Here is a 15,301-nt window from a genome sequence, read left to right on the forward strand (position 1 = left end):
ATAGTGCACTTTTTTCGACTTGAGGCCATTTTCAAAAGGTTTCAGGCTCTTTTTCAAAATCACAATAATTTTTTTTCTAAATAAATTTTTACTTTTAAGATTAACCGAAACAATAGTTACGATTCCTGATTCAGTGTTAGAAGGCAATTGTTTTCACAAGGCAGATTAAATAAAAATACTTTTTTCAATTTTTGGTTACTATGGGCTGTGGTCCACTCTTTACTAGGTTGCAGCTACTGCTGCAACCATGATCTACAGGAACAGGTAGCAACCCTATCGCCCAGCCCTGCGGCAGCGGAATCAAATACTGAGTTACCAAGCAGAGCATCAATCTACTGTATCACCACACGTATCAGCTTCCCATACTCTTCGCTTAATATTCTACAATTTATTGGATGTCACATAGTTATCAATAGATGTCGTTGTCATTAGATGCCACTTACCTTATAAGTTCATGGATAACACTGACAGTAACATTTGGCATATTTTTCACAATGTGGTGTCGGAGTACTTCTGTTAAGGCTGCCGAGTATTGAAACTTACGAAGAAATAAGTCATACCTAGGAAGAGAACCCGGATCTACAGCAGAAATAACAACGTCCCCAGTGGACGGCTTAAACCGTAAGTTTTCTTCCTAAAATGAAAACGTTTTCAAAATTATGCAAAATATATCAAGGTCAACAAGGGGAAATAAAATGAGAATCACCAAATATAACACCACTATCCACTTTTTAAGGCACAATGGATATAAAGCATGACAGGTAAACAGAATATCATTTCTAAGGGGGAAAGGGTAAATTTAAAAATATTCAATCAGCCAAATTAAAAATAAATGTATTAAATTAAATCAATTTGCTTACGCTTATCAATATTATCTTTAAACTTAACTGTTTTTTCTAGCCTATATTTCCTCTCCAATTTTTAGATCATTTGCATTTTACAAATTAAGGTAAAAGAATCAAATTAAACTAAAAAATAAATTTTAAAATCGGTCTATTAAAATAAACTTCTAAATTATACAAAAAATATAGGAAATGATGCAAGGGACGTCAAAGACATGATATTTTGCACATAAGAGTGAAAGGTGGGGAAGAACCCTATCCCAACCATACGTGGATGTTTTTAGCTGATTGATTAAACCAATAATTTATTTTCTCTTTCGTCAGAAACCAAGAACAAAACAAATCTGCCATAAGTTGTACAAGATCATGGATATTGCGATCATAAGCAACGAAAAATCCACAAGAAGTAAACAATCCAAAAAATAGAAAAGACATATAGGCTAGGAGAAAAAGATTAGCTTGAAGATAATATTGATTAGAAAAAACAAACAAAAAATCCCTGACTTCTTTATACAGCTTTTTTGTTTTTAGATTATCACCAGAGAGTCAATACAAGCAGATTTTTTTTTCCTTGAGTTCCATCCAATAGAATTCAACGTTTTTTTTATGTAAAAATATTATTCATGAGTTTCTGTCAAACAGAATTCAATAAAACCATTTTGTAGCCTTCCAGTTCCACCTACTTCAAGAAATTTCTCCCAAGACTTCATAATTATGTAGTAATATATATTTATTCTTATATTTTGTCTTAATCACATGCTTATAATTGAATGATGGTGACACTTTCAATTAGGTTTTATTATATTAGTAAATTACAAAGGATACTGAATCTGAAACCTGATTATTGGAACTGATTAACTGGGATCTTAGACAACCATATACGTCAAAAATAAGAAAAAACAAACAAACAGGAATGCCGTTTCTAATGAAGAAGGCATAAAATTGAAAATAAGGAAACATGCTTAAAAAATAGTAAAAACAAGCTAAAATATATAACACCAAACAGCTGAAGAAGATGTAGATTTCCTTTGAAAAAAAAAGAAACTTGCCTAAAAAACAGCAAAAATTAGCTAAAATATATAGCGCCAAACAGCTGAAGGAGATGTTTCTTTTCCTCTGAGAAAAAAGAAAAATGCCTAAAAAATAGCAAAAAACAAGCTAAAATGTATAACACCAAACAGCTGAAGAAGATGTAGCTCTCCTTTAAAGGTATAGCTGAGTTTAGGAATGAAATGATTGTTAATATTTGAATCTCTATGGACAAAACATGTAGTCAAACTAAATTAATTTGTTCTTTTTGGTATCTTTATCATTCAACGTCATCTATCCCAACCTATGAAGGGCTTCCATCTTTACCCCCTCCAAAGAAATTCCAATTTCCTGCTAATAGGAAATTGACTTCTTTAATGATAATAATTAATAATCAATATATAATAACTAGAACTTATTTAAAACACTAGGCTACTTAAATTGCAAAAAAAAACAGAAATGAACTCTTAATTTAGCTGACCCTTAAATTTTATTTTTACGGGGACTTGTAAGTTTTCTGTCTTTTAGCTATTTCGATCAAATTGTGCAGTCTCCAAAAAGTGTTCGGGACTTCTCCAAGCACACTTAATCGATCTTTTCGTTGCCCAAAATCACCTTTTCACCTTCATTTGTTCCCAGTCTAAGCAACTTGGTCTTCTTAACATGTCTTTTTGTTTTGCGGGGACCTCTCTATACATAAAATATTTAAATTAAATATACCTACAAAGTATTTTACGTACGTAGAGTAGTTCATGTCCGTGAGGCCAAATATTTCTCTAATTTAGGACAATCCCGATTAGATTCAATTAAATTTGACATAAGCTTCTACGGGTATCAGTTTTCTATATTATAAAGTGTATATTATGCAATAATAAAACATATTAACAAATCTCATTCAGCAAAGCAAACTTAAAATAAATACGTTTTTAACTATTTGAATGATTCATAGTTTATCCATTACAGTCACAAACAATTTGCTGTTAATTTCGAAATCTTTTTTTTTGTCCATTTTGATGGTAACGCGGAGCCCTTTCAAGTGTGGGACCCGATTCAGCCCGATTACCCTATATCCGTCCCTGCTCAGTCTAATATAATCGGCTTCATTCTTTTACTTCTATATTTTTCCAATCTTTTTTCAAATTTACTATATTGTAAATTTGTTATATTTGTCAAATTACTACAGTCCCCCGTCACTTTTCTCTCCCTTATGTTTTTTATCATCATTCCGATTGTTTGTGACTACCAGTGTTTTTTTAAATTCTAAAACGGAACATCTACCCATAGACTGGCTGAACACCACCACTGGCCTACTTTATAATACCTTAAGTTAAGTTTTCGATCTTGAATATATATACGAGTGTATATTATAATATAATTCATACCACTACATTGGCTTTCTTAAGTCCTTGTTTCTTTTATCCAAATTTGATTTAAATTAAGTTTTAATAGTTGGCTAGTGAGTGTGACCACGCAGTATGGACATGGAATGAAGTTACTACTACTAATATTATTTTATATTTCCTATTTGTTCATTTTTTTCTTATTATAGTGAATTTAAATGATATTGTTATCTGATTTATTCCACGTCGACTGTTTGGCTAAGGTAGAATCTTACTGATTTTTGTATGTAGGTTGTTGTTGTTAAAATTTAAACCTTTAATGAATAGTTTTCAAAGATAATGATGTTGATAATAGCCTAGCCCTGTGGACTTTGGAAATGTTGCCACGAAATAGTACCACTTTTAGTGTCATATGGTATCTGTCATCATTGAATATAAAAAAAAACTAATTCACAAAAAAGCTCGTAGATATTAAAAAAAATACAGATATGATAAAAAAAACACAACTCTACGATTTGCCATTAAATTGCTACCACTAATTATTCTAGCACTACGATAATTCTAACCATTATTTAATTATAGTCCTGTCGAGGCACAGTGAACTTGATCTCAGGTTAATAATACGAGATCCAAATTTATTTACATAATTTCTCACCAGATGATTCTCACCTTCCATTAATACGCGAATATATAGCCAAAATTATATATACCCCATGAATTTTCCAACGGACAGCTTTTATCTTTAAATTGATTAAAAATTATTAAATGAAATATTAAAAAAGCTTATTCCAACTGAGCAGCCCATGTGTTTCAGCAGTCATTCTTAAAGAACTGGGAAGAAAGCAAAACTTTAACGTAAAAAGTGAGGGTTAAAGAGGGGGAGTCCCCTCATATACTCCCCCTTTCACAAAAAAATAATAAGAGGGATACACTTACAATATGGGAAACAACAGGTTGAAGTTTAGATCTTTCCTTCTTTTCTTTTTCTTTTTGCATTTCTTCTTCACTTTTTCTATGTCTCATAGAGATCATGCCATCAGTCATACCAGCTACAATTGTTGCATCATCGTTCTATCAACAAAAAAAGTGATAAACAGAACCAGTAAAAATCAAAAAACAAAAAGATAAGAAACAGAAAAGCAGACGCGACATTTATTTCATAATTTCTTTTTCTTTATATATTAGCTTTGTAATTTTTACACATTACTTTACATAGTGTTTACCACATTTAGACTGGGCCGAAAATATATTAGCCAATGGTCAAGAATTCAGTTACCACATAAGTAAAAATTCATCAATAAAAGAAACCTTTTTAATTTTTATTTTTTTTATTAATGATTATTAACAATGGTCTTATACTCATTTTCTGTTATGCTTCAAGTTTCAGCCATCTTTATCAATTTTAGAGACACCGCTATTTATTTCCTTTCCTTAAAGAGTTTGAAAAAAGTTTAAAAAAAAGTTTGGAAGAACAGGAAGATAAGTTTGCAAACTGAGGTTAGAATATTGGAAGGTACAGTAATGAGTGGTCAAATATGGCCCTGAAGCATGAGCGCTCCGAAAAGGGGATGAAGATTTACTAGATATTTTCCAGAGAAATTGGCCACGGATTGTTCTGGGTACCCGGCCGATTGATCGTATTTCAAACAGTTGGCTGTACAAAAAGTGTGGTTGAATTCCACTTTCTAGGGCTATAACTAAAGGAATGTTGAGATGGCTAGGGTAGGTTCTGCGGATGAAGAATGACAGATTGCCGAAGATTGTCCTTTTCGGCCAATCGTCAGGAACTAAACGGAAAGCAGGTCATCCTCGTCTGGAGTGGGAGGATGTCATAAAGAAAGATTTAAAGCAAATGGGAACTTCCTGGGAGAGTGTTAAGAAGGAGACTCTGAATAGATTGGGACGGAGGAGGAGCGTGCGTAGCTGTGTTGGCCTCAGGCGGCTTGGAGCTGCGGTGAATTGTTATTAGTAGTAGTAGTACAGAGTTTGAACAATATTTCTTTTTCCGTCTATGTTTCATTTTTCAAATGAATTAAAGTGTAAGCCTAAAGCACGGGGAATGATAGCAGATAAATGTAAAATGTCCTGTTTTGGCTTAAGATTTTAGAATTGAAGATCCTTTCTCCTAAAGTCAAGGGACAATTTTACAATCTTACTGTAAATACTCAATTTCAAATGTACATGGATTCCTTATCCTTCACACGGCAAACACAGTCCTTAAAAAATTGTCCTAAAGTCCTGAAAAGTCCTAAAAATCGAATGAGCCCCTTCCCAAGTTTATACCACCATCCCTTCGATAAAAACCTTGTATACTCCGTGTGCATAACTGACAAAACTTGCCCCCAGGTTCTGGGGGGGGGCTGCTTTGTCCCTGGAGTTTTTGTTAGATGATTTTTCGTCGATTTTGAACAAAGCGGCTATATAAAAATTCGATCAAACGCATTCGGGAAAATGGTTAGTGGGGGGGGGGGCTAGTTGCCATCAGATCACTTTTGACTCTTGCAGAGAACTAGAACTTTGAATTTCAAATCATTTGAGTCCTCTCCGAAGTTTGTGCGACCCCCTCTTCCATAAAACCTTATATGCCTCTGGGGCAGAGGTTACAACTCTTAGTTCCCCGTGAGAGGTATTTTGATCCCGAAGTTTTGTTACCTGATCATATTTCAAAGAAAATGCTCATCTCAAATTGATCGGATCTATTTGAGGAAGAGGGTGTATAGGGGGAGGGGGGTAGATGCCCTCCGATCAATTTTGACTCTTAAAAATGTAACTGGAACTTTCAATTTCCAATCAAGTGATCTACCTCTCAAGTTTATACGACCAACCATTACATAAATGAATATATGCCCCCGGAGCATAACTTGAAACACTTGCCACTGGGCTCTGTGGGGTGTGTCGATCGCGAAATTTTTGTTATCTGATCGTTGGACTATTAAAAAAAAAACTGGCAACCTCTGAGGGAGTCTCAAAGGGATGGCTAGTTGCCCTCTGATCACTTTTGACTCTTGAAAAGGGCACTAGATAGCCCCCTCCAACTATTATAAAAAAAACCTTTCCATGTGAAGTGCCTGTGGAAAAAAACATATAATAAAACATTTGAGCCGTATGGCCTTTACTATAGAGTCGCTATAGCATTGCCTCTGACTAACCATTATAAAGGCTGGGAGAACATTTCTCTAGTGTCTGAGCTTGCCATAGCTGAATCTATTGTGAACTAAAGCAACTACATATTTGTCATCCTTGAAAATCATTGAAGAAAATTGATTACATAAAGTGTGTTCTCCTTTATACAGAAGAAATAGAAGAAGAATAAATAAGATACAATCATCAAAGTCTAGAATAAACGTGGCTGGCTTTTCGGGTTCACCACAGTAAAGAAAAAAAAACTTGGCTTGGGCCACACCAAAACTGACAGAAGTTTTGCAACAAACTTAGTGGATTACCCAAAAACTGGTATAATGATAGAAGAGGAAACTTTTGCGCTTTAGTATGTTCAATAGGAGTAATTTCAATAGTTTAGTAATTTCAATAGGAAACAAGAACTACGAACGCCACTCTTAGTGGGGCGCCATTTCGTAGACCTAAAATCGTTCAAAACAAACTGAATGTTAATTCATTGAAATTTCAATTTCAAACAAAGATCTAAGTTTATGTGCTAGGTTCCTCAGTTTCTAGGTTCCTCAAAGGAAGCGTATTTTCTTATCACTCCATAAAAAAGGAAACACCCAGGACTTGGTTACTATGCATTACATAAGCTAGTTTAAAAAAAAGTGTACAAATACATTTATCACGTCCTCTTGGCAAATATGAATGTTTTTATCTTTCAGTTCAATGTAAAGAAAAAAGGAGCTCCAACTCACAAAAACATACAGGGTGGGGGGGGACAAGAAAGTTGTATTTTATTTTATTCCGTAGATAAAAATAATATGGTGTGTATTTTAGATTTTTCTTCTTTTCTTTCCGTAAAAACGACTGGAGCTCTTTTTTAAGAATGTATTTCTTAGCTAAAGTTAGGATAATCATGAAACTCCAAGGAAAAGGAGCCATCGTAACCTCGCGAATAGAGGTTATGATGGTTACAATAGAGGTCACGAATAGAGTAACACTGCATTTCAACTCCAGGTAGAATGCTAAAAAAAAATCTCGTAAGAGGAAGATTCATGAAACTAATACATTATCCTAAAAAACAAATAAAAAAAAAACTCAAAGGAATAAGATTCAAAATTAAAAGACAATATAAACAAAACATACAGAAATGCCCAAACTGACAACAGGCGAATCGTATGTGATCGTGTGAACGACATCGTAGTTTTGAACGTCAATTACTTTCACTTTTTTGTCGATTGAACCAGTTAATATTTTCTTTCCTCCACTCGCCATTGCCATGCAAGTAATGGTTTTATGATGGGGCAAGAAACGGGCAATCAATTTGCCACCAGCCAGAATATCCCAAATACATACCTCAGTGCCACCTATAAGTAAATAAAAAATATAAATAATAATGAAAAACAAATCAATTTATAAATGACAATTAAGCAATCCTTAATGACAGCTCTATGTTTTCACAGTATACGCGACATCCGTTCTCTTACTAGAACTCCTATGCCTCTCTTGTGTTATTTATTCATTTTGTTACATTCACATATACAGTAACGGGAACCCAGGCTTCGCCTTAGCTCCGCCACGCAGAAGGCTTGTATATATTTGATTCTCTAATTATGTATTAGCAAAATTGTCGCGTTATCCTCCAGTTTTAAGTTATGAGCTGTCAAATTCTTGAAGGAAATAATTCATTCATTTGTAATTTGCCTTTACCTAAGATATATTTCCGTATCTTTTGCTTTAGCTGTTCAGAATCATTCGAAATCATCAGTAATTTCGCATGACGTCATAGCTTTTCCCATTATTTCCACATTTTTCCTAGTAGTTAAAACACGTTTCTAAGTTGGGTTGGTGCAGTGGTTAAAGCGCCAGGCTTAGGATGAGGTCCCCATTGGGTCTTACCATCTGGTCGTGGGTTCGAGCCCCATACCTGACAAATTTTTTGGTTAAGTATAGAAGTATATGTACATAAGTACATAAGTATAGGAAACCACAGACTCTAAACGAATTTAAGTTTTGTAATTTATGAAACAATATATATATATATATATATATATATATATATATATATATATATATATATATATTATATATATATATATATATATATATATATATATTTATATATATATATATATATATAATATATATATATATATATATATATATAATATATATATATATATATATATATATATAAATATATATATATATATATATATATATATATTATATATATATATATATATATAAATATATATTTATATATATATATATATATATAAATAAATATATATATATATATATATATATATATATATATATATATATTATATATATATATATATATATATATATATATATACTAGCTGTTGGGGTGGCGCTTCGCGCCACCCCAACACCTAGTTGGTGGGGGCGCTTCGCGCCCCCCCCCAAGCCCCCCCGCGCGCGTAAGTCGTTACGCGCCATAATAGTTACGCGCCATTGTAGTTGTGTCCCTATGTCCCACCTGTGAATATAGATAGATATATATATATATGGTTTTAACTACGTAAAACTTGCGAATATACAACATTCTTTGCTGTCCCATTGTCTTTGCATATAAATAGATTGTCAGGTTTACCGACTCTTGAACATGCAACATATAATGGTCCATGGGAAAACAATCTGTATTCAGATCTATACCTCATGATTCTAATGATTGCCCTTGAGCTTTGTTGATGGTGATTGCTAATCGACCATTCCCTGTCCCGGTGTCCCGGTCGTCATTTACATCCCCCTGTTTCCCCCGGTGTCCCCGTTGTAGTTGTGTCCCTGTGTCCCGGTCGTCATTTATATTCCCTGTGTCCCGGGTCCCGGTCGTCATTTGTATCCCGGTGTCCCGGTCTGTATATACATTCGTTTTTTAGTTTTGTTTTTCTCCTTTATTTTTTTCCTTTTTTTTTCTTTTTTAGCTTATTTAGATTTTTAGATTTTTTAGTTTTTTTATTAGTTTTTAGTTTTTTTTTCTTTTTAGTTTTTTTGTCCCGGTCGTCATTTATATCCCCCTGTTTCCCCCGGTGTCCCCGTTGTAGTTGTGTCCCTGTGTCCCGGTCGTCATTTATATTCCCTGTGTCCCGGTCGTCATTTGTATCCCGGTGTACCGGTCTGTATATACATTCGTTTTTTAGTTTTGTTTTTCTCCTTTATTTTTTTCCTTTTTTTTTCTTTTTTAGTTTATTTAGATTTTTAGATTTTTTAGTTTTGTCCTGGTCGTCATTTATACTCCCTGTGTCCCGGTGCTTTGTTGATTGCTAATCGAACATTCCTTTTGTCCTGGTCGCTTTCTCTTTGAGTGTCGTCATTTATTTTTTTCTTTTTTAGTTCTTTTAGTTTTTACCTTTTTTAGTTTTTTTTTAGTTTTTAGTTTTTTTAGTTTTTTACCTTTTTTTAGTTTTTTTAGTTTTTTTAGTTTTTTAGCTTTTTTATTTTTTTTATTAGTTTTTAGTTTTTTTGTAGTTTTTGCCTTTTTTTAATTTTTTTTAGTTTTTTAGCTTTTTTATTAGTTTTTAGTTTTTTTTGTAGTTTTTGCCTTTTTTTAGTTTTTTTAGTTTTTTAGCTTTTTTATTTTTTTTATTAGTTTTTAGTTTTTTTTGTAGTTTTTGCCTTTTTTTTCTCTTTGAGTGTCGTCATTTATTAGTTTTTTTCCTTTTTTTTTTAGTTTTTTATTGGTTTTTACCTTTATTTTAGCTTATTTTTCAGTTTTTTCCTTTTTTTTAGTTTTTTTTTATTTTTTATTTTTTTTAGTTTTTTACCTTTTTTTAGTTTTTTTAGTTTTTTTAGTTTTTTAGCTTTTTTACTTTTTTTTATTAGTTTTTAGTTTTTTTTTGTAGTTTTTGCCTTTTTAGTTTTTTATTGGTTTTTACCTTTATAGTTTTTTTAGTTTTTTAGCTTTTTTATTTTTTTTATTAGTTTTTAGTTTTTTTTGTAGTTTTTGCCTTTTTTAGTTTTTTCAGTTTTGACGTCACCTGATCCAGTTTTTTCAGGTGACGTCACCTGACACATCCATCCACACATCCACAGACAGACAGACAACTTATTTTTATATATATAGATATATATATATATATATATATATATATATATATATATATATATGGCTCTCCTGCATTATCAGGAGGTTTGGCGGCACGAACATAGGGAATTAGAGACTTTTTTAAACCGAAAAAGGGACTTTTAGGGACCTACGAACCTACAATACAGATGTACCGTATGCCCGTATTGATAGCTAGGATCAGAGGCCAGGGATGCTAAAAATTAGATCATCTGGAATTTATCACATCCCAGAAGGGTTATAGAACAGATTTGTCCTTCCATAACACCTTTCAATCTTTCCTTCCATTTTTAATTCTGTATTTTTATTTCTGTGTCCCGGTGTCCCGGTCGTCATTTTTGTCCCGGTCGTCATTTGTGTTCCGGTGTCCCGGTCTGTAATTTCTCTTTGAGTGTCCTGGTCGTCATTTATATTCCCTGTGTCCCGGTCGTCATTTGTGTCCCGGTGCTTTGTTGATGGTGATTGCTAATCGAACATTCCTTGTGTCCCGGTCGCTTTCTCTTTGAGTGTCCCGGTCGTCATTTGTGTCCCGATGTCCCGGTCTTTAATCTCGTCAGTCGACAAACATGACGTCAGTCGATACACAAACATGACGTCACTCGACACACACACACAGACAACTTATTTATATATATATATATATATATATATATATATATATATATATATATATATATATATATATATATATATTATATATAGATATATACGTAAAAAAATACAAAAGTAAAAAAACTGAAACTGGATCAATGCGTCAGCAACAAAAAGCTTGGAATTCAATGTGCGCTTATTCATAGATGCTCTCTGCTCACAGAGGATCCTCTCAGACAGTAAAAACCGCGGTCAACACTGGCCGGACCACGAGAAATAATCAACGTATTCCTCACCACGACAGTCAAATTTGGATACTTCCTATCTTCAATGAGTCTATTCTATCGTTTATCTATCCTTGCCGGCACAGATGGAAATTCACTCATCTGATCTAGCTTAAACTCATCTAGCAGCAAATCAGTTTTTAATGGGATGGGCAGTTTTCGGGCGACATACAACAAATCCTGAATAGAATTTGACTTCGAAAACTGGCTTGGGTGCAAGAAAGACAAGCTTTTCAGGAACAACAAAGATCCTCCGTTCAAAGCTTGCTTTAAAATGTACTTTGCAGCCGACGCGTAGTGCTTCTGTACACTCAGCAAAAACACACATTTTGAAAGCTCGTCAGTAGCTCTGAGACAGGTCTGAACTTCGTCACTTAAAGAGGCAGCAGCTTCCAACAGAGGAAGCGTATTTTAGTCATCTTTGAACGGTCTTGGACTCGAGTCTTCTAACAATTTCTGAGCTGCTTCGGCTTTCAAGATACGCCCAAGAAGCGTCCAAACAAGAAGCTCCAGTTCCATAAATTTTCATGTACCAATGGTTCTTCGCACTGGAACTTTAAAGTAAACCGAGTAAAAAGACTAGAACTGTCAACACTGAACTGAAACTCTGCTTTCGCAAAACTTTCAAGCGGAAGTACAAAACTACTGCTTCAGCAGTTTTGTAATCTCTTTATTTGCGTCTGACCTCATCAAACTAGCCTTTTTCTTCGAAACGAAGACGGTAAAATACCCGACAACAGCAGGCCACTGCTCAATCATCCTAGCAGCAGCAAGACCAATCGATAACCATCGGGTTTGTACATGTTTGACAAAGTTCGACCCAGGACCGCCAATTTTCTGCTGGATTTTTGAATAGTCTTACAGCCACGCAGGCCACCCATGAAAAAAATAATACACCTTCACAATGAGATTAGAGCAAGTCTCCCCCGCCTCTTCTAGGCTTTTGCGAAAGGAATTGTGTACAATGTGGATTCTACAGGTGCCAATGTCAATAAGTCCGTCACCATTTGTTACCTTACGTTTCTCACTGTTCATCAGTCTGAACAGTTTTTTATTCACATTCGGGCCGTCACTACTCAAAGTAAGCAGCTTAGAGAGGGACAAATTGCTACCAATCAATTGCCTTCAGAATTTCCTATTTTAGGTCCTCTGCAGTCAACTGACCTAAGAAACACGTCTTCAGATGCCTCTCTACCACCTGATTCATCTTTTCAGACTGGAAACTGATTCTAATCTGCAACTCCTTTTTGTTTTCGCTGTTGGTAGTTTCATCGAATTCTATCACATAGTATTTATTATCAATTTACTCCAATGTGTTCTTCTGAAAATGTGGTCCAAGCGCTTCGTTCAACAGGTATGTAAACTTGGTTCGCCCGAATGAGAAATTATTAAGAACTGGGTCCTTGAACATTTTATTGAAGACTTCTGCTATTCCATCTACCGAATTACCGGAGTAGTCAGATTCAATTATCTTTTGAGCCCATGAAATTTCAGCTATCACTGTTTGCTCTTTTACTGAGTAAGTGTAATTCCCAGTTTGATTACCTTCCAGGGCGCAGTTGGAGGCTGAGGTCAAGCGAAGTTGATTGGGTTTCAGCTTGGTCTGGACGTTTTTCTTATGTTCTCCAGTCCGAGAGTGCTGCAGTAGAGAGTTGCAACCTTTCCTACAAGCTAGTGATGAATTTCACATGACACAGTAGAACAAGTTTACATCTCCTGGGACTGCTCTGCACCACTGTTTCATCTGGTGCCCTGTTTCGTCTTTCTCCTGAAGCCAACATTTTCAAATTTTCACATTTCCATTTAAATTCAGTTATAAGCAGTTACCGTTAAGCCTGAAAAAAAAGAGAAGTTAAGAGAAGTTATGCCCCAGAGGCTATTACCCCTCAACTCCCTAAAATCCAAGGATGGTCTACGTATCTGGCAAACACTGACAAAACAATTAACTCTCCTGAGAGCTAGAAAAAAACGTATCTAGCATAATACTGACAAAATAATTAGCCCCTTAGAATTCAAGGCTAATCAGACCCACGTATCTAGCACAACACTGACAAAATAATTAAATCTCCTGAAGGCTGGGATAAAAAAAATCCTAAGATGACTCCAGAGGCAAAGGGTATCAATCCCTTTTGCTACTTTATAGTTTTTTTTTTCATTCATACAGTAACGTTGTAGCCGTGAAATAGGATTATGGTTACAAGAATACATGTTGAAAATGACTTACATGAAACCAAAAGCGAAATACCATACTTTGCATAGTGGCTTCAATTACTTAGAGATAAGATATTCAACTAATACGGAAGAATGTTGATCAGGAAAAAATCTTAAGGGACCTGAGCACTGATTTAGGGACCAATAGGGACAAAAAGGGACCAAAGCCAGACTTAGGGACTTCCAAGGACTTTGTGGCAGCCCTGCATTATTTATTCATTTTGTTACCCGGCCACTTTGTACAAATGTAGTCATCAAAAGTAGGGAGGTGGCTAATTAGATCGGAAATTACAAGCACTAGTTCCCTTCTTAAGGGCCAAGAGTAATTAGATGGCAGCCGAGTTCTTCTGAAGCCCTATCTTACACACACACACACACCCTCGTAACCCATTACAGCATTATAATAGAATAATAAGCACTGAATTATTTTAAGTTGAAAGGCCAAATAAGTATGCATCTAGGCCGGGCATGCTCCCTGCAGGACCAGAAGCAATAGCCCTAGAGTATATAAAAACCCTTCATTCAAAAATTAGTTTTAGTATAAAAAAGACAGATATATTCCAATCAGCTTGTGAACACTTGAAGGCCTTTTACTAAGCCAAGCTTTCCTGGAGTTTCCCAAGTGAATACTCCAGCCACAACATGCATACCTGGGTAGAGGTATCCGATATTTGGGTGGAAAGGACCCAAGGTGAAACGAGAGATATTACGCACATCCAGCAACTGATTTTAAGCTTTACTTGATTATTCATTTTTATTCGTGTTCCTATTAGGTTTCACCTATCAATAGTTAGTATCTGTCGCTTTTAAGTTAAATCTGATTATTCATTTGAGATCTCATTCATAACCGTAGCTACTACTACTACTACTACTAATAACTCACTGCAGCACCAAGCCGCCTGAGGCCAACACAGCTACGCACGCTCCTCCTCCAACCTAATCTATTTAAAGCCTCCCTCTTTACACCCTCCCAGGAAGTTCCCATTTCCTTTAAATCCTTATTTATGACATCCTCCCAACCCAGACAAGGACGACCTGCTTTCCGTGTAGCCCCAGACGGTTGGCCAAAAAGGACAATCTTCGGTAATCTGTCATCCTTCATCCGTAGAACGTGGCCTAGCCATCTCAACCTTTCTTTCATTATAGCCCCAGAAAGCGGGATTGAACCACACTTTTCGTACAACCTACTGTTTGAAATACGGTCAGTCAGCCGGGTACCCAGAACAATCCGTAGGCAATTTCTCTGGAAAACATCTAGTAAATTTTCATCTGCTTTTCGGAGTGTCCATGCTTCAGAGCCATATTTGACCACTGTCATCACTGTAGCTTCCAATATTCTAATCTTGGTTTGTAGGCTTATCTTTCTATTCTTCCAAACTTTTTTTAACTGTGAAAAAACACCCTGAGCTTTAGCTATTCTACTTTTAACATCTTCACTGCTCCCACCATCTTTACTAATAATACTACCAAGGTAACTGAAGCTCCCAACCTGATCAATCTTTTCGTTACCTAAGGTCACCTGTTCATCTTCACTTATTCCTAACCTTAGTGACTTAGTCTTCTTAACATTAATTTTCAAGCCTATTTTAGCACCCTGAACTCGTAAAACCTCTAAAAATTCATTCATTTTGCTCACACTTTCATCTAATATGCTTAAATCATCAGCATAATCTAAGTCCAGGAGCGTTCTTCCTCCCCATTTGATTCCATGGTCTCCAATTGCCTTTCCTGTGCTCCTTAAGACGAAGTCCATCAAAATGATCCATATAAAGGGGGATAGAACACAACCCTGCTTAACTCCTGATTTAA

At 35.0% G+C, this 15,301-nt stretch overlaps 1 protein-coding gene across 1 annotated transcript; it reads right to left on the reverse strand.

Moving 5' to 3' along the window:
* Positions 1 to 409: 409 nt before the first annotated feature.
* LOC136034522 (U3 small nucleolar RNA-associated protein 15 homolog) lies at positions 410 to 7,774 on the reverse strand. The gene is made up of 3 exons (XM_065715748.1): positions 7,463 to 7,774; positions 4,148 to 4,282; positions 410 to 634 (listed from the first exon to the last, which is right to left on the reverse strand). The coding sequence occupies exons 1-3, from the start codon at positions 7,595 to 7,597 to the stop codon at positions 440 to 442; spliced, it is 465 nt and encodes a 154-aa protein (XP_065571820.1). The 5' UTR covers positions 7,598 to 7,774; the 3' UTR covers positions 410 to 439.
* Between the last annotated feature and the right edge of the window lie 7,527 nt (positions 7,775 to 15,301).

This window comes from Artemia franciscana, chromosome 13, assembly GCF_032884065.1.
Source record: "Artemia franciscana chromosome 13, ASM3288406v1, whole genome shotgun sequence".
In the NCBI taxonomy this organism is placed as follows: domain Eukaryota; kingdom Metazoa; phylum Arthropoda; class Branchiopoda; order Anostraca; family Artemiidae; genus Artemia; species Artemia franciscana.

Bases quoted from the DNA above. Each gene is read 5' to 3' on its own strand.
- LOC136034522 (XM_065715748.1), bottom strand. From the start codon at position 7,597: ATGGCAATGGCGAGTGGAGGAAAGAAAATATTAACTGGTTCAATCGAC. The intron at 4,283-7,462 runs GTATGTTTTGTT...TTTTGTTGATAG, and splicing joins TTGTCAGTTTGGGCATTTCT to AACGATGATGCAACAATTGT. The intron at 635-4,147 runs GTAAGTGTATCC...TTTTCATTTTAG, and splicing joins AACCTGTTGTTTCCCATATT to GAAGAAAACTTACGGTTTAA.